At 46.7% G+C, this 19,886-nt stretch overlaps 1 protein-coding gene across 2 annotated transcripts in view; it reads right to left on the bottom strand.

Moving 5' to 3' along the window:
* Positions 1-19,886, bottom strand: part of si:dkey-91m11.5 (PH_BCR_vertebrate and RhoGAP_Bcr domain-containing protein) — an 88,991-nt gene that overhangs the window by 6,872 nt on the left and 62,233 nt on the right. Inside the window, exons 9-18 of one of the 2 annotated variants that reach the window (XM_064354210.1) lie at positions 15,135-15,256; positions 14,294-14,459; positions 14,051-14,170; positions 13,207-13,282; positions 12,457-12,561; positions 11,318-11,392; positions 10,390-10,487; positions 9,785-9,916; positions 3,568-3,627; positions 3,318-3,427 (exon numbers count right to left, since the gene is read on the bottom strand). In XM_064354210.1, coding sequence (XP_064210280.1) covers positions 3,318-3,427; positions 3,568-3,627; positions 9,785-9,916; positions 10,390-10,487; positions 11,318-11,392; positions 12,457-12,561; positions 13,207-13,282; positions 14,051-14,170; positions 14,294-14,459; positions 15,135-15,256 — 1,064 coding nt within the window. Of the gene's footprint in view, positions 1-3,317; positions 3,428-3,567; positions 3,628-6,292; positions 6,470-9,784; positions 9,917-10,389; positions 10,488-11,317; positions 11,393-12,456; positions 12,562-13,206; positions 13,283-14,050; positions 14,171-14,293; positions 14,460-15,134; positions 15,257-19,886 lie in introns of those variants that run through there. The other variant, XM_064354211.1, reaches the window with a different exon arrangement.

Here is a 19,886-nt window from a genome sequence, read left to right as displayed (position 1 = left end):
TTGCCTCCTTCAGAGCATGTTACCATTTCATGTGCTAAACACTGACTGAAGGTAAATTGACCAGAGGCAATTGCAGCCGATACATCTTTACTTCTAATGGCTACAATCTTTGATCTTCTCCCATTGCTTGGATGAGTTGGTTAGACTGAGTCTATAGCGTAGCATGCTTACAAAAGTGCAGGGAGCTGGTCGATGAAACCAGCTGAGAGCAGAATTCCAGCACCCTGGGGGGTAAACCCCTGCCCCATGTCCCCGATCCTATTCGCTTACACAGAGAACAGTAAAGCCGCCATTATGGCTCATTCCCATCAGTCTGCTCTAATTACAGCCTTGCTGAGAAACGGAAAGCCCCACCGCTGAATGTTTACACCCCAGCCTGTGTGATCTCTGCCTCCCGTCTGCTGTATCTCTCATTAAACAACACCCAGGATCTCTCTGTGGAATGTTATCTTTTTTGAAATAATATACACTTCCAATAAGCTTGAAATTAAGTACAGCAATGCATAATGATGGGATGTGTTTGAAGAAGAGGCCAAGGAGAAATGCTGGACATTGGACATACTCTACTAATTGCATAATGTTTAAGGTGATGGTCCCTAAGGCTGACTCATCAAACATTTATGAATGAACAAACTTTGCGTGACCTTTGTATTTAATTTATTGATCTAGGCCATTGGTGACATAGGATGTCACTACAGTCCTTCTGTGAACAGCACGTTGGTCCATCATGTACAAAAAGATGGCTAAAAACTAGAGGGGAAAAAAAACAGATAAACTGAAGCAGACCAGCTTCAGAGGGAACGGGGAGCATTTTGTTGCCGTTATTAGTGCTATATTGTCACTGCCCCCTTGATTGGCCCTGCTCCTAAACCAATTAAGCTCCCATTTGCCAGGATCTTCATTAGTGTCAATCACCAGAGCGCAGTCGAGCCGCCGGCCGGCCAGACTCCCTGTCAGCGCGGGCTTACGGGGATCAGTCTTTCACTGCACTGCCTGGCAAAATTCAACGGAGAGGAAAATTAGAGTTCATTAAGGAAATGCCAGCTAGCCACCCGCTTGTTTGTTTTTTTTTTTTTTTCTCATGAGAAAAAATACCCACAATACCCTTCTGTAGACATAGGGAAAATCCTTGAGGCTGAGGTTAGGGGTTGTCTAAGATCTCTGGGAGCTCGGGAGAGCTGTGTCTGGAATGCACAGCGCCGGGATATGATTTATCACTTTAGCAGCCAGCTACATCCAGGATGATTTACACAGCTTGAAATTTACACGAGTCATCGGCGGGTCATGAGAGGGGTTGAAGCAGGTCTTGCTATACGCGTGGAAACACGCATCGTGATTATAAACGGCTCAGTATCACTACACGAACATATGTCAGCCTACATTTCAATAATGGATGGGTCACAGAAAACGTATTCACTCATTAACCGTGAACGGGGTTACTACGCTGCCCGAAGGCACGACAGCTGGAACTGAAGCCTGCATATGCCTGCTATGCGGACAATTCTCCAACCACTATGGAACCGTTTCGGTGTTTGCGGATACGTTCGTGCAGTGGGATAATCTCTGTGCAGGGGACAGAGGAATTCTGCAGGGGTAACGGTGTGAGAGCGGCTCAGAGCACTGCGCAAGGACACGAGGTTCCAAACATCACCAGCAGGGGGCCGTCTGAGCTCGCCTCCCCCCATCGCAGTATCGCATTGTCTGCAGTTAGGACCCGGGCTCACTACCCTTCAGCCATGGCGGGCATACTTATAACGGTCAGCGCGCCCAGCTGATGATGTTTGCTTTTGGAGAAAGCAGTGCACAGACATTCTGCTGTAGCTTTCAGTGTTGCCAGTGAAAGACACAGATGCTGTGGTGCACCTGAGCTCATTGTAAAAAGAAAAAAAAAAAAAAAAGGACAGACTCACAACTACGCCCCCCTCCCTTAATGTGTGTGTTCTCTTGCTGAGGAATGGAAACATCCCATGACGTAGGCAGCCTTTTGAATTTAATATTTTAGTATTACAAATACAAATTTATTTATTATAAATTCGCTGACGTATTTCCATGTGTCTAAATACTAAAAGAAACCACCAGCACTAAAACTGAAATATTTGTGTTAAGGTCAAGGACCCAGATCTACACATTAAAGCCAGAAGAGATTTATATATTTGAAAAAACAATTTTTATATTTTTAGATATATACATGTAAATATTTTGTATATTGTAACCTTATATTGTACCTTATATTAATCTTATATTATAGTGAACATTCGGAAAAACTGAAAAACAGTTCAATATATTATTCAATATACATGTATAAACTTAAGAGGACACAAATCTATGATACGTCACCTTTAATTCTCAAAAATGCGTGTGTTATGACTACCGAAATTATGATGAAATTTATGCAAAATAATTATAGCTTATAAACTTTAGTCAGTTTTGGATAGCTCAAGACGAACTGTTCAGAAGTTTTCTTTTCATAAAGCCAATGAAGTGTATGATAACTGCTGATAGGCATAATTCCCACATGACCTTCCCACCCCAAAGCCACCAGTATGTTTCAGATTTCTGTGATATGAAAAATAGACCCAAACCCTTCCTACATGATTGATGCTATGAAGCCCCCAACTCTGAGATTTGCACACTTTGTTTCTGTGGTGACTGGATACACTTAAAAGTGCAGAATGGCTTATTTTTAGGGGCTGAGTTTAAATTATAGTGAGCCATACAGCAGGTTTTCATGCAGGAAGGTTTTCACTACGGCAAAACCAACATCGTATTTTCTTACTGTGTCAGGAATTTAATGGTACTGTAGCAGTCGTTAAGACTACAACAGCGGAGTCTTTCTTACGAGGTGTAGCTGCAGTTCCTGGGTCCTCCATTAATAACATCCCTTTCCTGTTTTCCTTTCTGCTCACAGACTAAATTAAAGACTGAGACAGGTCTTTGGTGCTAAAAAAGGATTTTTCTTCTTTAAAAAAAATAAAATCAGTATGTTTTTCCCAGCTGTGTTTCAAGTTATTTTACGACCCATCATCAGGGCCAAGTACCCTGTGCCCTTGTGAAAATAAAGCCCCAAAAAGGCCTTTCTGTGCCTGAGATTTATTCTTTTTTTTTGCCCTTTGCTTTGCATGTTGTTTTTGGATCAGGGAAAAGAGATTTAAGGTAAACTATTCCTTTCAGATCAAAGCCTTTAAAAAGCAGAACCTTTTGATGGTCTGACAGGAATATCAATGGAACATGTACAGTAGTTATTTTTGCAAGTCTATGCTAAGACAGAAAAATGAATTGGCTTTCATATGGGCAAATGTACTGGCTGTCTGACTTACTTGGTCACTACGCCAATTTTCACCCCAAACACGCCAGTCTGTTTCCGTGACGGCATTCTCTTCAAGCTGAATTCCCTGCTAGTGAACTTCATGGAGAGTTTCACTTCGATCTGGATAGAGGACAAAAAAACGAACGCCGTTATATTACATCTGACATTAATCTTGAACAATGTCAGAAAGTCAGCGGTTTGTGACTCTCAAATGAGCATGCAGTGCCCCACAAACCCTCTCTCTGGCTGTCAGTACTCACCCCATTCATGGAAATGACAGTCCTCTGCCAGTCTTTACCCTGTAGCGTCTGTGGATCCAGCTAAACAGAAGCAGATGAATCCTGTTTAGTCTCAAATGTCTTGTAACGCAGCCCAAACCCCCAATGTACATACACACGGAAAACACTCAGTGGACAAGAAAAGGAAAGCACCACTGCCAGTATAGGAAACTGAGATCCAGTTATGGGCTGATTCTCTCCCCTCTGACAAATCATCAGGCATGGGAAAGCATCCTTGGAGTTCATGGTATTTGCTCAACCTGATTTACCGAATGAAAGAGAACCGTGAAGTTACAGTAAAAAAACATGCATTTCCTTTCTGGCCTCCACACGTCCAGGGGCAGAAACCAAGGACTTTCTGGTCTGTCTTTGTGCTTCAAGAAACACATCAAAATCAACAAATGACTAAACGGTAAGGTAAATCAAATATCACTTTCTGAACATGTACTGCTAGTGTGTGCTCTCCATTTTCTCCTTTCGTCCTCGTTCAACAGAGAGCCAAAATGGCCCTAGTTTATGTACCCTGGGGAAAAGGAGACAGCAGTTATCTCAGCCCTACAGTAGAATGAATATTGATTTTTCGATGAAATTTGATGGGGATGAAATCCAACACCATTCTACAGCCTTGCCACAAAACACCAGCCCATACTACAAATGCCTTCTCTTACCTACCACTCCTAAAAAAGGAACTGTAACACAAAACATGGCCATCCAATGCTAACAACAGAAGATTTTCGGCAACAACAGATGTCATTCTGTGGCGTATACAAACCAGAAACACACAAACCGGTCTCAAATAAACACAGACACAACAAAGAATAAATCTGAAGCCGTGCATTCAGACGCAGAATGTACAGAATTACAGAATGTAATAAAAGGTCATATTTAGAAATATGAAATTTCAGGCGAACCACAGCAATGAAAAAATGAAGTCCAGTTCTACAGTGAAAATGACAGACAAATGCTTATAAGCCAGTGTCTCAATTAACTTTAATCTCATACATTAAAACAAAACAATGTTTCCCTTTTCAAAAAGGCTACAGAACAAACTGAATTAAGGTACATACATTTCCATTCTACATTTAGTATAGGTTCACTGAGGATTCATTTTATAGCAGGAATACATTGTATGTTAAATATTAACATGAATAAAGAGACAACAACTTGTCGTGCATTATAGCATAATGGCATGACCATAACTGGTTTAGCAGTCAGATTTTGCATTCACATTGCACTGACAAAGCTCCACTTTATCCAAAGGGATTAGGACAGACTGGCTAGGCTCAGCAGAACTCCCTCAGCAGGACGGGTCGGGTGGAGGGAGGAGAAAGCCGCCAGTGAAAGTAGCGCAGCCGCCGAGCCTGTCGCTGGAGAGGTGACGGTGGGCTCTGAACCACTGATCCTCCCGGCTCAGTTAACTGGGGTAAGATAAATGCGGGCCGTTCCCGAACCTCTTCCGCTGGTTTCCAGCTGGCACGAAAATCGATCTTTTTCATTTCCAAGAAGCAACAGGAGCAATCAGCGCAGAAATTGTTAATATTTAACCAAGCAGGCTCTCTCACTTCCCCCGACACGCAAACCGAGCCCAGTGCCAACACAACACTAAAAAGGAGGGAGAAGGCTGCTCAGGGAAGTGAAAACAAGACCAGGTCAAAACCTAATATACGGCTGGACCGAACTGGCCGACCAATGGTGTAACTTCATCAGTCAGTCACTCAGTCACAGACATTCGCGTTTATAGGGCTGGCCCCGCTGTTGCGGTCTAGCCAAAAAAAGGTATTATTCTGTTTCCTTTACAGCAAACCCACCACACCTCATTTACTCCATTATTTTTCATAAACCTCAGTAAGAAGGAGTCTGTAGCAGAGCACAGCTCTCTGTATACACTACATAGAGCGGGGGGTAACAAGCACTCTCATTTCCAAAAGGCTCACATTAAGACCGGGGGGCTGGGTTTCCTCTGTAGGCACCAGTAACTACACATTGCTCATTTTCAAGGAGACATTTTAGTCAAAACCGAAATTCACTCATCACCCATCGAGAATATACTCTCCCTGTCCACCATTTATGAAGCAGTAAACAGAGATTCAAACAAACTCAATTCCACAGAGTAAATCTCTCCACTGTCTGCTAGAGCTGTTTGTATCTTTGTTCCTCTGTCCTTACATAAACCACATATGGTCACAGAGAGTCATCTCTTCTCACGGATTCTAATTCAACCAAGCTAATGCTGGGCTGTCAGCGTTCATCTGCAGAACTGCTGTCAGAGTTGTGACATCACCGCCCACCCCCCTCCCCCGCTCATAAGCAATGTGTTTGGGTCAGTGCGCCAGCTGCTGATCCCTTCAAATACAAATAAGAAGCCTGATTGGAAACAACATTAGTGCTTCACAAAGAAATTAAGCCCCTTTTCTCTCCAAAAAACACCACAACCCACATAATTAATCAAGCAGTGAATCAGTCATTTCCAATAGCAACCAACAACATTCCTTAACAAATGAATTAACAAATTAAAATGTTAGAATTCCTGAACGTGGGCAAATACCAGATAGCTCTTTATGTACTCACTCAGTAAAAAGGACTAAAATAGAATTCAAAAGGGCAATACCAATGGTAGTATAAAAGATTAAAAGCATTATCTGGGTTCTAGCTCTTGGTCCTGGTATAGCTCTTAGAGAGGGCAGGCTAGGAGTTGCCAGGTCATTACCTTCTGCCTAAGGAGTGTGTTCCGCACCCGGCCCCACAAGCGGGCCCCTGTGCGGGCCGGCTTGCTGGAACCCGCGTCTTCCACGCTCTCCAGCGAGCAGCTGCCCAAAAGCTGGCCGCAGGTGTCTTCCACGGCACCCCCGCTGGCCCCCGCCCTGCTCATCCTCTCTCCCACCCCTCTCCCACCCACACGTCCAACAAAAGAGTCCACAAACAAACACAAGCCCCCCAAATCCTGTCTTCCAAATCCCTCTACAAATCAGGGAGTCCCTTTCCCAACTGCCCCAAAACTACCCAGCATGCCTTTTTGTATCCGTCAATCACTCCCTTAAGACTGACCCCCCTTTCATCCTCCCCAGCGTCCTGATGCTGTTTCAGAAAATCCTGCTCAGACTCATGCCTTCTCCTCTGCTCTCTTCTGGTCTTTCAATGTCCTGTGTGCTCGCTTGTCCTCACTGCTCTGCCCCACAAAGAACACGTCTCTCTCTCTATCTCTCTCTCTCGCTCTCTCTCTCCCTCTCTCTCTCTCCGTCTTCCCCCTGTAGTCTCTTGTCAACGCAGCTCTTCTTTTGTTCCCGCTCCCAGATGGAGCTCTGGATTACAACTGCCGACTGCCTTTAAGCCCTGACAATTCCCCTCGTGTGACCAGATGACGGACAGCTGAGTCCCCTGGGGAGGGGGGGGTGTGTGTGGTTGGATGAGGTGCGCTTTGGAAAGGTGGTCCTGTAGCTTCCCTCAGGTGTCTAGGTGTACTCCTTTTCTGCAGTGTGATGCATCGCTGCTCCCATGGTTGTGTGTGCCTCCTCGTCCTCCGAATACTCCTCCTCTGCACCCACCTGCTCTTCGCTGCTCCACCACTCCTGTGCAGAGCTAATCCCTGCTCGTGTGAGCTCAGAATCTTCTCCCGCTGTCCCCGCAGTGCCACCCTAAACCTGGTCCTCCCCCCTCCCCCTGATCGTGCATCATACGCCAGTCGTGTCACGGACGTGCGCTGGGGTCAGGGGGGAGGGAGCCCTTAGCCCAGCTCACAGGCTACCTACTGCCTGCTGGAATTATGCTGGATAAAAAGAAGATCGATATGTGTGCCAGGGATTATCGGACGCCATGCCAGCCGGCTAAATAAAAATCTCTCAATCAATAACAGTTACAGCGTCTGCACACAACAGCACTCCAATCACACGCTCCTGCGTAGTCTGGTACAAGTGATTAAATAATCGATGATTCACACAAAAAAAATCAGACACGGTTTGTTCACTTTGGGTTTTCAGAAATAGACAAATCCATCTAAAGAGAACTTCAGGGGGAAACGAATGAATGTATTTGATTGCAGTCCATTAATCTCATTCAAACTACTGTTCTCAGCACTAGCTGAAAACAGGCTGCTATCGAAGGTACTGAGGGTCCTATTTTAAAGCCAAAAATACAACCAACTATGATCAGCCATGAAATTAGACAAAGAGAGAGAGAGGAAGAAAGAGGGGGTGGTCTATTCATCAGTTATTCAGTATTAAAGACATTGCTCTATCTCCCTTTACATCCCCAGGCCTTCCTGTTGGCATGGTGACCCTCATCCACATTGTTCTAGCTGCACAAAATGGGGGATGGGTGTGTCAGGCCTGTTGCCCTGGCAGGGACTCTGGGAGACATCTGGCCCCACAGCTGGCCCACCTGCCCGCACATGCGTACCACGTGACCACCCGGGAAGAGGAGACCCTACGTCCACTCCTTCCCATTGGTTGGAGCCACTCCAGAAGGGGCTTTGAGTCAATGAACCCTGTGCTCCCACTGGCAATGTGTAATCCACCCTCTGTCACAACACCCTGTCTCCTGTCTGTTGGGGGATACGATACTGCCCCACCCACCCCTATTTTTCCAACACTATCACAGGCAACACATATCAGTGCGGGGGGGCATTCAGAACCATGCGACCAAGACAGTTAAGTCTCCAACACAGCCAAACTAGCAGGTTTGATATGGTATGTATGTAAAAAGGCATATAGTAGGGGGACATACAGTCCTAGATGTTGTTAAAATGGATATCTAGGCTTTGTGAAAAGAAATAAGCAGCTTCCTTTCAGATAAACGCATACTGAAAACCACAAGCTTCCTTTAACACAGATCATGGAGCAGGGAGAGAGGTGTGAGCTGGCAGGCTATTCCCAGTGTCCTCCTGGTGGGCTATCAGCATGTCATTGGACACCACTCAACACAGTGGCTACCATTCATGTGTCCAGGCAGGCCTGGGGCGGCGGGAGGGAAGGGGGCGGGGGGTGGAGTGGCGAATAGTGAATGGGACACCAGAGAGCGTCCGGCACATCAATCCTCTCGGCTTCACCAAGCGGACCGATACATCCGGCTCCTTAATGAGCAGCCCTGTCCCAGAACCGCTTCATGTTTCCAAAAAGAAAATGGTATTGTGGCCATTGTGAGTAACCCTTGGATGGGGGCAGAGTCACTATTCTCCACCCCTTCCCCCATTCCTTTCACGGTCACACATAATGTAATCAGAGGCAGGCTCCAGTTGCTCAGAGTCAGCACAGGCAAAGAAGGCAGGCGGGGGTGCAGCAGAACTCAAAGTCCCGGGTTCGGAGAGGAGCATCTCCAGGATAATTCTGCTTGCACGACACAGAGACGACACTTCTCCTGGGCTCAATGCAATGTGGTGTGGTAATCAGGAATACTTTGAGACGTATCACCTGACCATGGAATGCCGTCCCAAATTTAAAGAAAAATTACGTTCAAATAAATCAATAAAGGCACACAAATATAAACGCTGGTATCTGCCTTCAATCTCAGTGATCTCAAAATCACTAAATGTTCCTGTTGCAATCGGTTCCTTATAATTGGTGACAGGCTAGGAGTCTTTGAGAGTTCACCTCTTAGCAAAGATCTGCTCAAAATTACATTTTAAAAATCATTCATCAGATAGGTTCTTCATCTGAACTGTAGACAGAGAGCCCCATCTTTCATTTTTGAGGTGAAAAGTTGAATCCACTGTTGTATGGTATTAATCAGTTGTGATGCCCAGCTCATGTTATTTGAGGGCAAATCAGATGAGGTCAGTGGTCCATCAGAGATTAAATTTATGCCATCTGTCTATAAGGGATCTATTTGCATCCAAAAGTCAGGCCATGTTTTGTCACAGAGAGGATGATTTTTCATGCAACTCCACCGCTACATTGTGAATTGCCCAGTACTATCCTTTCATCACCATTTGCCTCATGCACAGGCAGTACACATTAGCCGAAGCATGCCCACTTCCCCAATGCTTTCAACAACAATCCACAGTAGACTAGTCATTATTATTTTACACATTATGAGCTACAGGAGAGCTAGCGCTGATTGGAGGAAATACACATTTCCTGCGATGACAACACGGTTATCTGGAGGCACATACTGTATGTGGTGGTCTGCTCAGCCCTCTCAACCCTGACAGGAAGAGGCCTGTCATGTTCCTGCCAGGCAGTGAACTGCTAACAGTACTCCCCCTCACCTGGATCTGGCCTTTGGCCATGATTCGGTCCGTGTTCTCCCCTTCCTCTTTGTTCAGCCTGGTCTTGTTGTAGCACTTCTCATAGCACAGCAGCCTCAGGGTCTGTGATCCCTCCAGCTCGATCTCGAACTCCTAGTGCCCGCACAGAGACAACCATTAGCAAGGAACCTCCCGGAGGAGGAGTCTCCCAAATAACCAGACAAGTAACAGGTTATAAGACAGGCTTTTAAAACCCTTTCAAGGTCCTATTCCCAAAAATTCCCAAAAATGGTATAGCAGGCTACGCAACAAGTGTTGCAGACAACCAATAAAGCAATAGAAAAATGGCTACAATGTCACTGAAAAAGAATGCCCTCCCTGGATCAGGAACCATCCATACATTGAGTAGGAGACAGGAAGTTTTTCAATAGGATTGCCAAAATTAAATGCACTATAAAAACCTTTTTTTCAAGAGGTTCCTTGGTTTGATTTTGCTATAATCAAGGAATTTCAAGGATTGTGGGAGCTCATACCTGGTACACATTACACACTGAGACTGGGACTATAATGGATGACACATGCCATGACTGGTGACAGATAGACAGCCAACGATTGGAAGCCCTCACCTCATTCCAGTTGGGTTCAGTGGTGTCTCTGTAAACTCGCGTCTTGGCTTTGTTCACAAAGTAACCAAAAGAGTCCACCTCCAAGGTACAGTAAAGATCTGGAGGAAAAGGAAAACTCACTAGCACACAGAGCTTAGGGTTGAAGTGAGCTGGGCAGACTGACCGACACCAAGAAAACCAGATTACATTAAATTACATTACATTACATTTATTTAGCAGACGCTTTTATCGAAAGCGAAGTACAAAATTGCATATCATGGTCATTGGAAAACTACAAAACACAGGTTCAACAACGTACAAAATCAGACCAGATCCACATGTCACTAGTGTGATGACAGGCAGAAGGGTTAAACACTGGTGAACAGGAAACAGAAATGCTTGCTGAGGTCAAAACCAGCTCAGTTCCAGAAAAACTAATAGCGATGAGAGCCACTTTACCTCAGGGCATCCTTTTAACAAATTACTTTGATATATTTAAAAACAAAAATAATAAATCGCTCCTTAACACAGTAAAACATTTTAAAACCTTCCTGCTTCATCATATTAGGGTTTCTACAGGGCATGTGCTGACCTACATCGGGACTGTCTCTGGCTGGCTGTCAATATTAAAGACCTGAAGCATCAACGCAGTCAGGTGCAGTCGAGTGCAGTCAGGTGAAAGGCTGTCACAATGTCCCAGCCAGTGGGCCGTAGCCGCCCGCGCAGATGTATCTGAAACGGCGCGCCAGATTGGGGACACGGCGTTCCCGCCTAATCCGGTGTTCCCGTCACCACGGAACAGCATCTGCTCCACGAGGGAATTCCATGCCTTCTGCCCAGAGACAGGCGGAGAGCAATAACCAGGCCGAGATGGGGGGGGGGGCTGTCTCTGTGCATGACACCGTTTCCATCCATCAAACGACACAGGAGAGTGCCGGGGTACACTTACTCAAGCTCTGTTTGAGCCCTGAGGCCGAGTGGACGATTACATTCAGAAACCCGTAGAGGCCCGGAGATTCATCATCTGAAACAGAGAAGGGACAGAGACGGTGTTGAGTGTCTTCCCCTGGAGCAAACAAAATGACACACTTCCTATGTTCGTATATCTGTCCTGTGTGATGTACAATGCATCCATATATTTATTTTACAGCTGACATAAAAATACTGTTTTACAGAAAACGTAGATACAGTGGGCATACGCTGAACTATGGTTCATTGTGTCTTTTGGTTGCATATTTTGCCATAACCTGTTTTTCATGCATGGGTTAAAATACCATCTGGGACACAGTGTCCTCATCACTGTTTCCTCCAAGAAACCCAGTTCTGATAAAAATGAGCACAGTGATGAGGAAAACACCCACAAGAATATCGAACAGGAAGGCCCAAAGAATCATTTAGTAGACCACCCGCTGTTCTGGGGCACATTTGCAAAGAAATGCACACACTGAAACATTGTTCTTCATCTCAATAGTATGCCTTAGGTTTCAATCACAGATTTTTACTGTACACCATTACACCTCTTACTTCTATTTTGAATTCACAGCCCTATATGTAACTACACAGAGCTCTTAATTCATTTCTCCCTACTGCAGTTCATGAAGACCAGTCAACTCATTGATTTATATGTATATCACAATACAGTTTGTGTGTGCGTGTGTATGCATGTATTGTCATTGCAGATGTGTGTGTGTGTCTGTGTGTTTGTTTATGAAAGTGTTTCCGTGTGCGTGTGGATATGTGCCTGTAAGTTATGAGTATGTGTGAGTGTGCGTGTGAGTTGTGGGTGTGTGTGTTTGTGTGCTTGTTTATGAAAGTGTGTCTGTGTGTGTCTGTAAGTTATGAGTATGTGTGGGTGTGTTTGTGAGTTGTGGGTGTGTGTTTGTGTGCTTGTTTCTGTGGGGCGGTTAGTTATGTTTTGTCTGTCAGAGTGAATTGCCAGTGACTCAGCAACAGCTTGATATCTTACATAAAAAAGCCAAACCAGAACAAAACAAAAACTTTTCACGAAACCACAAGGGTACAAGCCGGCTGCCCCCGCTGCCCCTCCCCCTCTCCCAGGCCCCCGATCCCTCGCCCCAGCTCAGATACCTTCTTTATTTATGGTCAGTGGGATGCTGTGGACCGTCTGTAGTTTGACGCAGGAGTTTGTCAGCATCTGCAGCTCCACAGAGGTGAGTGTGAAGCTCTTAAAACCTGCAGAAGAGATTACAGCATTGGACGAGGTGATCCAGCACAGAGGGCCCTGCCTCCTCACTCCCCCCTCCCCTAACATTTGAGGACACTCACTGCCATGCACACACACACCCATACGAACACACACACACACAGCCACACACGGAAATATACACACATACCCACACACACACAAATATACAAACATACCCACACACACAAATACACACACATACCCACACCCACACACATTTGCAGATAGACAAACAGACAGAAATAAACACACACACCCAGCACTTTCCCTGGGTTAGTCCTTCCCTGGAAAACCACCCAAGGTGCCTTTAACACAAGAGACTCGGTCTGAAAGCACAAAGTGCTGGGGGTGGAGAAAGCGCCCCGAGGATGAAAGGTAAGACTGAAAATAGCTGCAGTGTAAATTTTTCACCCTCAGGAGACAGACCCCCCCCCCCCCACACACACGATGTGCAGGACAGAGTGGATTTGATTAACAGGTTGGGCAGTAGCCAGCTATGCAGTGGGTTGAGGGGGAGAAGGAGTGGAAAATGTCTCTGTGTCTGTCTGTGTGTGTGTGTGAGAGAGAGAGTGTGTGCATGTGTGTCTGTGTGCGTGCGTGCGTGCGTGAGTGTAGTGGTGAGGGACACCCACACTTTTTCTGCTGCTCCCGAATGATCTCCCTCCACTCAGCTCGCTCATAGTCCGAGGAGATCAGGAACATGTAGCTCTGAAACACAAGGACACACCTCAGGATCGACAGCCACAGAGCTGTGAGCCACTCCTGAGCTCACTGGAATGCCAGCATGCCACGCCCCCGATGAATAAATTAATAATTTAATGAAGTTTTCCGGTGGTGGCAGATGTGTCACCGCTGCAGTCCCCGTTGGTAGCCGCAGCTGCGCTCCCGCAACCTCCGCAGCTCCACCATGTGACTGCAGCAGAGCACCGTTCGGTCGCTTAGAAACCCTCTCCATGACTACAGCAGTCACCTCCACCGCACCCCAGCCCACCCCCGCAGGGCCTGCCTAGCCCCACAAAATACAGCAGGATAAAGCCTTAAGCACTAAATCATCTTACACGCAGTCAGCGAAGAAACAATAGGGGAACAATAAGGCTGCAGACTCAAGGTAATCCAGTCAGTGTGAGGCAGTGCTGCGTATTACAGCAATGCAGGAGCTGTTAGCACTGTCAGTTCCCCCGGGCGTCTCCAAAGTACATTAATAATAAACAACACAGACAGGGGCACGCCGAGCTGTTTATACACACCAGAGGGAAGCGGGGCCAAGAAGCATTACCATAAAATCCACAAGCTGTTAGCAACAGGGTTAGTAATGGGCATGTAGTGTCAGAATGGAGGCCAGGCCAGGGTTTTGAGTGATGAAAATGTGAGTTATAAGGTGACTGTGCTGGTCCAGAGCCGGTTCTGATAGCCCTGCCTGAGAGGAACGGGATGGAGGGCTGGGGGGGGGGGGTCACGTTCAGTGGTGTGGCTCACCTTGCCGTTCCTGTTGTGCACCCGGAAGGCCATGCATGGGGACATGAGCAGGAGGAGGGACTCCTGCTCACACAGCTTCTTCCTCAGCCTCTCGATCACCTTGGAGCCCTTGTTGGCCCTCTGCAGACACATTCAAAATCACTCAGTACTCAAGCTGTCACTACTGTTGCCTTGCTACAGTTCAATCTGATTTGCTGCCTTGTGGCCTTCTCTGACACTCTCGCTCTCTCTCTCTCCACGCACCTTCTCCCTCTGGATCTCGTTCTTGATCTGCGAGATCTTGATCTTCATGGCATCGATCTCCTCGTCCGGGACCTGGGGTATGGGCGAGGAGTCCGACTCGTCGATGGTCTGGAAGGTGAGGTCGGACAGGGGGATGTACCACTTGCAGTCGTACTGTTGGATCTTCCTGCGTCGGAGGAGGCGGGGAGAGAACCCCGTCAGACACGAGGCACAGAGACCATCCCAAGGTCTTTAATCCCACAGAACATCACCACACCAGATCTCATCGCCCCACAGAGAAGACTGAGCTACTGGACCAGCCCTAGGACCCGTCACCATAACGATCACTCCTCCATGAGTCAGTACTAAATAGAGTCCAAATTAAATACAGATCCCTGCTAATAAACCCTCATAAACAAAGACCCTTATGTGCACCTGGCTAAAATCAGAAATGTCCACAGATCAATACTGCATTACTGAAGCTAATCCAGCCACAGAACACAATTATAATAGAACATATCAAACCAAATCTTAACGGAAGCGTGACTAAAACACACAAACCATCCGGAACCAAGCAATAACATGATGTCTCCCTGGAAATTGGATTATTTACAGCAGTTTATCACAAATACAGGACACAGAACGAAGGAAAGGGCTGAAGTCATGACCAAGAGGGTGACCAAAGAGAGGAGGCAAAGAGAGGGAAGAGTGAGGGGAATAAGGGAAAGGAGGGGGGGGCAGAGGAAGAGTAGGGCAGGAAAGAGAAAAGAAAAAGAGAATGAAGCCTGAACAGGAGGAGAGAGAAGAAAGAAAAACAGGAGGAGTACAGTGAAGGAGGAAAGACAAAGAGGCGCACACTCACCCGCCGATCTGCTTCTTGAGCTTGGCGCAGAGCAGGAGGTCGGTGAAGAGGAAGACGTGGCGCAGCTTACGGGCTCCCTCCACCAGCTCCACCATGAAGCGGTCCTTCAGCAGCTGCCGATGCTGCACCAGGAAGCAGATCGCATCCAGTCAACTGATTATTCCATCCGCCCATCAACCAATCAAATAATTACATGGCCTTCTATGGAAATATTTCAGTGGATTCAGGTTGATGGCCAATAAATATCACTCCATATATACACGCTCACACACACACGCGCATACAGTCGCACACAAAGGACACCACCATGTAATAAACATAGCGTACCTCATGTTGTAAACACACACTAATTCCTTGTTTTACCGCATTCGACCAAAAGGGGGTGCTGTTGCATTAATTTCAGTCTATTGCACTGCATCTCGAAGGCCAAGCAGCACAACTGGCTGTTGGTCTATGCCTCCCCCTGTCACAAAATAAAACATGAGTAGGTCCACCAATCATGGCCTTCTGGGAGACTGCAGGGTGAGCCACACGCGCGTGTCTGGTGTGTTAAGCAGCAGTGATGTCAGCTAAAACCACAAATTGTGCTTCATTGCATCTTGCTGAACATGAAATCATCTGAGCGGTACAGTTTGGGTAAGTGACATCAAAGCAAGTTTGCCCAATCAAGAACCACCCCCATGCTTCAGCGAAGCTACTTTCTCCGAAATATCAAGCCATTAACTCAGTGCTACCAACACAGATTTTGGAAATGATTTTATAGCTGAGTCATGAGCAGCACCGACCCCTAGCATTGCACATGCTCCGTGTAACTTCACATACAACACCTATGTTCTGATACCCACATCACGTACCGTGTGTTCTGACAACAGAATAGTTTCACAGTGAAATATGGCACAGCCAAGACCCGTGTTCGAATATAGGGATGCACTGCGGTCAATGTCATTGAAAGCTCCCCAGGACAGTAACGAACAAACTTCACAGAAAGCCTGGAGGTTGTGTTCATGCCCTTGTGGGATGTTAGCTTAGCCCCCATCCTGCCCCTATAACTAAGGCTCTCTATGCCAGCCAGAGGGGGCAGAGAGAATGGGAACTTCATTACAGCAGTGCCAGTGACATTTGTATCTCTCTTTAACTACCCAGCATCCCTCTGGTTCTGCTTCTGAGCCAATAATCCAGATCTCACTCTGCTAACTATAGGAGATTCTTGGATTAGAGCGGATTATCCACAAAGCGAAAAACATATAAAGGTATCTTGCAAACACATCACAGTCAATTACTGAACCGTGCGCAGCACAAGGATTGACAATGAGACTAAGCAGGCAGATCCAGGAGGACCACAGCACAGTGCTCCCCCCAGCACCTCTCCGTGAGGGATAGAGCAGATTGGCCGAGCGCTTACAGACACACTGCCATCCCGTAATAACCCAGCTCCCACCCTGATCCGTTTGTTTCCCAAAGACCAGGGCCGTTCTGAGATAACGATGTGAGGAAAAAAATCAGGAAATCCGTGGTACAAACAACAAGATGAATCTGAGCTGCTCTTCCACTTCCAACTTCCACTTTATTGCTGCAAAGCAAAAACATGGAGCAGTGCGTATCCTTCAAAGTTCACCCGCCTCACTTTCAGTAAGGGGTTCAAATTTCGGGAACTGAGCAGCCCAATCCCCGCCCCCCACACCCCAACGTCTCCAGTAACCTCCAGTTCCAGCGAGCCATCGCACCGGATGTTGATGCTGTGACGTCTGGGTTTCCTCAGATCAGTGGGAAAGTGCTGGTGACCGCGCTGTTTACTACAACCGCAGAAATCCAGGCCAACAGCATGTATTTATACTACAAACACAATGCTCACATGACCCAGTAACCTGGCAACCCCACCCACGGATTTACACAAAAACAGAGAACCCTGCCTGCGAGAGGAACCCAAGATTTATGTCCCTAGTGCTACCACTGGCACTGGGATCCATTTTAGGACTGTGGTGAGTCTGCACTCAGCATTTAGAATGGAGACATGAAGGAAGGACAGACCTGAGACTAAGAACTATAATTCATTCATTACTTAACAATTAAACACATAGTCACACACATACATATGCAACACACACGCGCACACAAATTCACACACCTGCATAAATGCGTGGGTTCACACACACACACACACACACACACACATTACATTACATTACAGGCATTTGGCAGACGCTCTTATCCAGAGCGACGTACAACAAAGTGTATAACCATAACCAGGAACAAGTATGACGAAACCCCTAGAGAGAAGTACCGGTCCAAGTGCAGGGAACAACCGCATAGTTCAACTTGGACCCTGAAGGTTAAACTGATTAACACTAAACAACGAGAACGGCAACAACGCAGTCTATGGAAAAAAAAATACAAGCAGTAGTTAAGACAGTTAATGCACCTAAGTCACCTGAGACACACACATACGTGCGCACACACACACACACCAATCTCTCCTGTCACATACACATACAGGACTCTATATATAGTCTGTGCTGTTGGGATGCTGTGTTTACTACTTTAGGCCTTACCCTAATTTAACCGTCTATTATTAAAAAAGAGGGCATTGCTTTAAAAACGGAAGGATGAGAAAGAAGCCGGTCATGAGTGAGCTGTCTGAACGCATTGGAATGACAGTTTATCAGCACCTGCCTCTGGGGAAATATGACAATGGTAATCTTTCATAATGGTTTGACTTGTAAGTGCCAGCACTATTGGAAAAACGCCTTGAAGAGCACACTTATGAAGGCCCTCTGCTATTAAATATTGACAGGAAATCGAAATCTACACTGTCTACTGACTGATAATGGCAGGCAGGGTACTGAATTCTGTCACTTATTTATTTATGACCAAATTAAAAAAAGCTCAAATGAATGTAGAACCAATATGCCTGGACTAAATTCTTCCGCTTTGGGAAATGTCATAAAAAATGTTCCACGGAGGAGGTTCTGAATGCACTGAAAAAGAGCACAGTCAACCGAATGTTCTTCATTCACACATTTGTCCATTCAGAGAATGCCAAAGGGGTCAGCTGAACCCAGGCATTTCCGTTTTCAAGGGCACTCAGGGAATGGTTCTGAATTCGGTCGTCTGAGCTCTGAGTCACTGCTCAGGGAGGGGGGGGGGGCTCCACGTGTGTTTCTGGGCAGATGGGAGGGGACTTGCCTTCTTGATAAGAAGTGCTGGAGGTAACTTCCAGGAATGCGAGGCGTGGGATCTGGTCTACACTTCCGAAACAGGATATTGAGCGAGGGGTGGGGGGGTTTAGGAGCAGGAAAGCAGGCTGTAGGCTTTCCCATCTGGGTCTGGGACCCTAGGCATTGTGTACTTGCGGAGCTAGGCGACCCCCCCGCCACAGCCCCCGGCTGCCGGAACGTAAGCGCAGAACGAGGCGAGTCAGAGCTGAGTCAGCACCTCAGACGGCCTGACTCACAGCTCAAGAGGTCAAACTCGTTTTTTAAAGTGAAGCCCTGGCCCCGGGCTCTCCAAGACATCTCCCAGGCATCCAGAGAGATACTGATCTGAGAAACGGATGGGTGTCCTAACTCTGACTCCCCCCGCTGAGTTCAGCTGTAAACCCTCAAGCACGTCCCGCCACAAATTCACTGGGCCTGTCACTGGGGTCTCTACAGTTTCAGTACCAGCTTTTCCAGAATGTTCCTCGGTACATCAGGGAGTCCTTTCACTCCACAGGTATAGAATGTGATTTATGGGCACCAGACAATTTTCTTCCAACCCCAAAACCCAGACAGTCTGGCCAGTGTCCACAGATTTAATCTAGACCAAGAAACAGGCTCGAGGAACAGCCATATTAACAAGAAGCCTTGTGGTCCTCGACCTCTGTGCTTGATACAGACAGCATAGCGCACCCTATTTCCTGTACACCTCCACTGCAAGCGTTTGACCCTCTCAACTCGACAGAAGCTGACCAACAGTATAAGATCTTAATGTCCTGCCGACACCTTGTCACATGACAGGGTCGAGGAGAGGTTGGGTCCAGCCGAACTTCACAGAGAAGTTGCTAAGGAGACTGGTGAGGACGGAGGGCAACATGCCACCCATCAGGCCAGTGGTGTTGTTATGATGTGTTGATAAATCACTTTAATCACAGGAGAGGAGCGTGACATCACTCGCAGGCACTAAGCTACCCACACAAAAAACATAGGAGCGCAGTCACACAAGCACACAGAATCACACACACACATACACACACACACACACATACACACAAACTAGCTCAGGAGCACAGACACACATGAGCACAGACATACAAACACACAGAATCGCACACACACGGTACTCACACACAGACACACAGAATGCCTCATACACACACAGACACACAAACACAGCCAGACACATAAAACACCTATACACCCAGCTACACACAAAAAGTCTCCTCTGTGGGCAGTGAGTCAGGTACATTTGCAAGCCTACAAGAGGCCTCCGCTGTTCAGAGGAGGGGCAGATTCAGAACACTCTCTTCCCCCCTCCCTCCTGTACATTAACAGGCTAAATTACAGTATTGACCTGGCAGTTACACAAGCAGACACTTTCTAACCCTGCGAATTGGGGGCCAAAGATTTAAATTCTCTGTGCTGCATGAATGGTGTCACATGATGTGACTCCACCAATCATAACACAGGGACACACGTACTTTGATGAGATCTCCAGTTGACCTCCATTACTAAGGATGCAGACAGTTCTAATTAACATTGGCTGTCGTGATTACAG

The sequence above is a fragment of the Anguilla rostrata genome, chromosome 10 (genome assembly GCF_018555375.3).
Source record: "Anguilla rostrata isolate EN2019 chromosome 10, ASM1855537v3, whole genome shotgun sequence".
NCBI classification, from domain to species: Eukaryota; Metazoa; Chordata; class Actinopteri; order Anguilliformes; family Anguillidae; genus Anguilla; species Anguilla rostrata.
The sequence above is the reverse complement of the archived record's forward strand: the minus strand, read 5'-3'. Positions and strand labels throughout refer to the sequence as shown.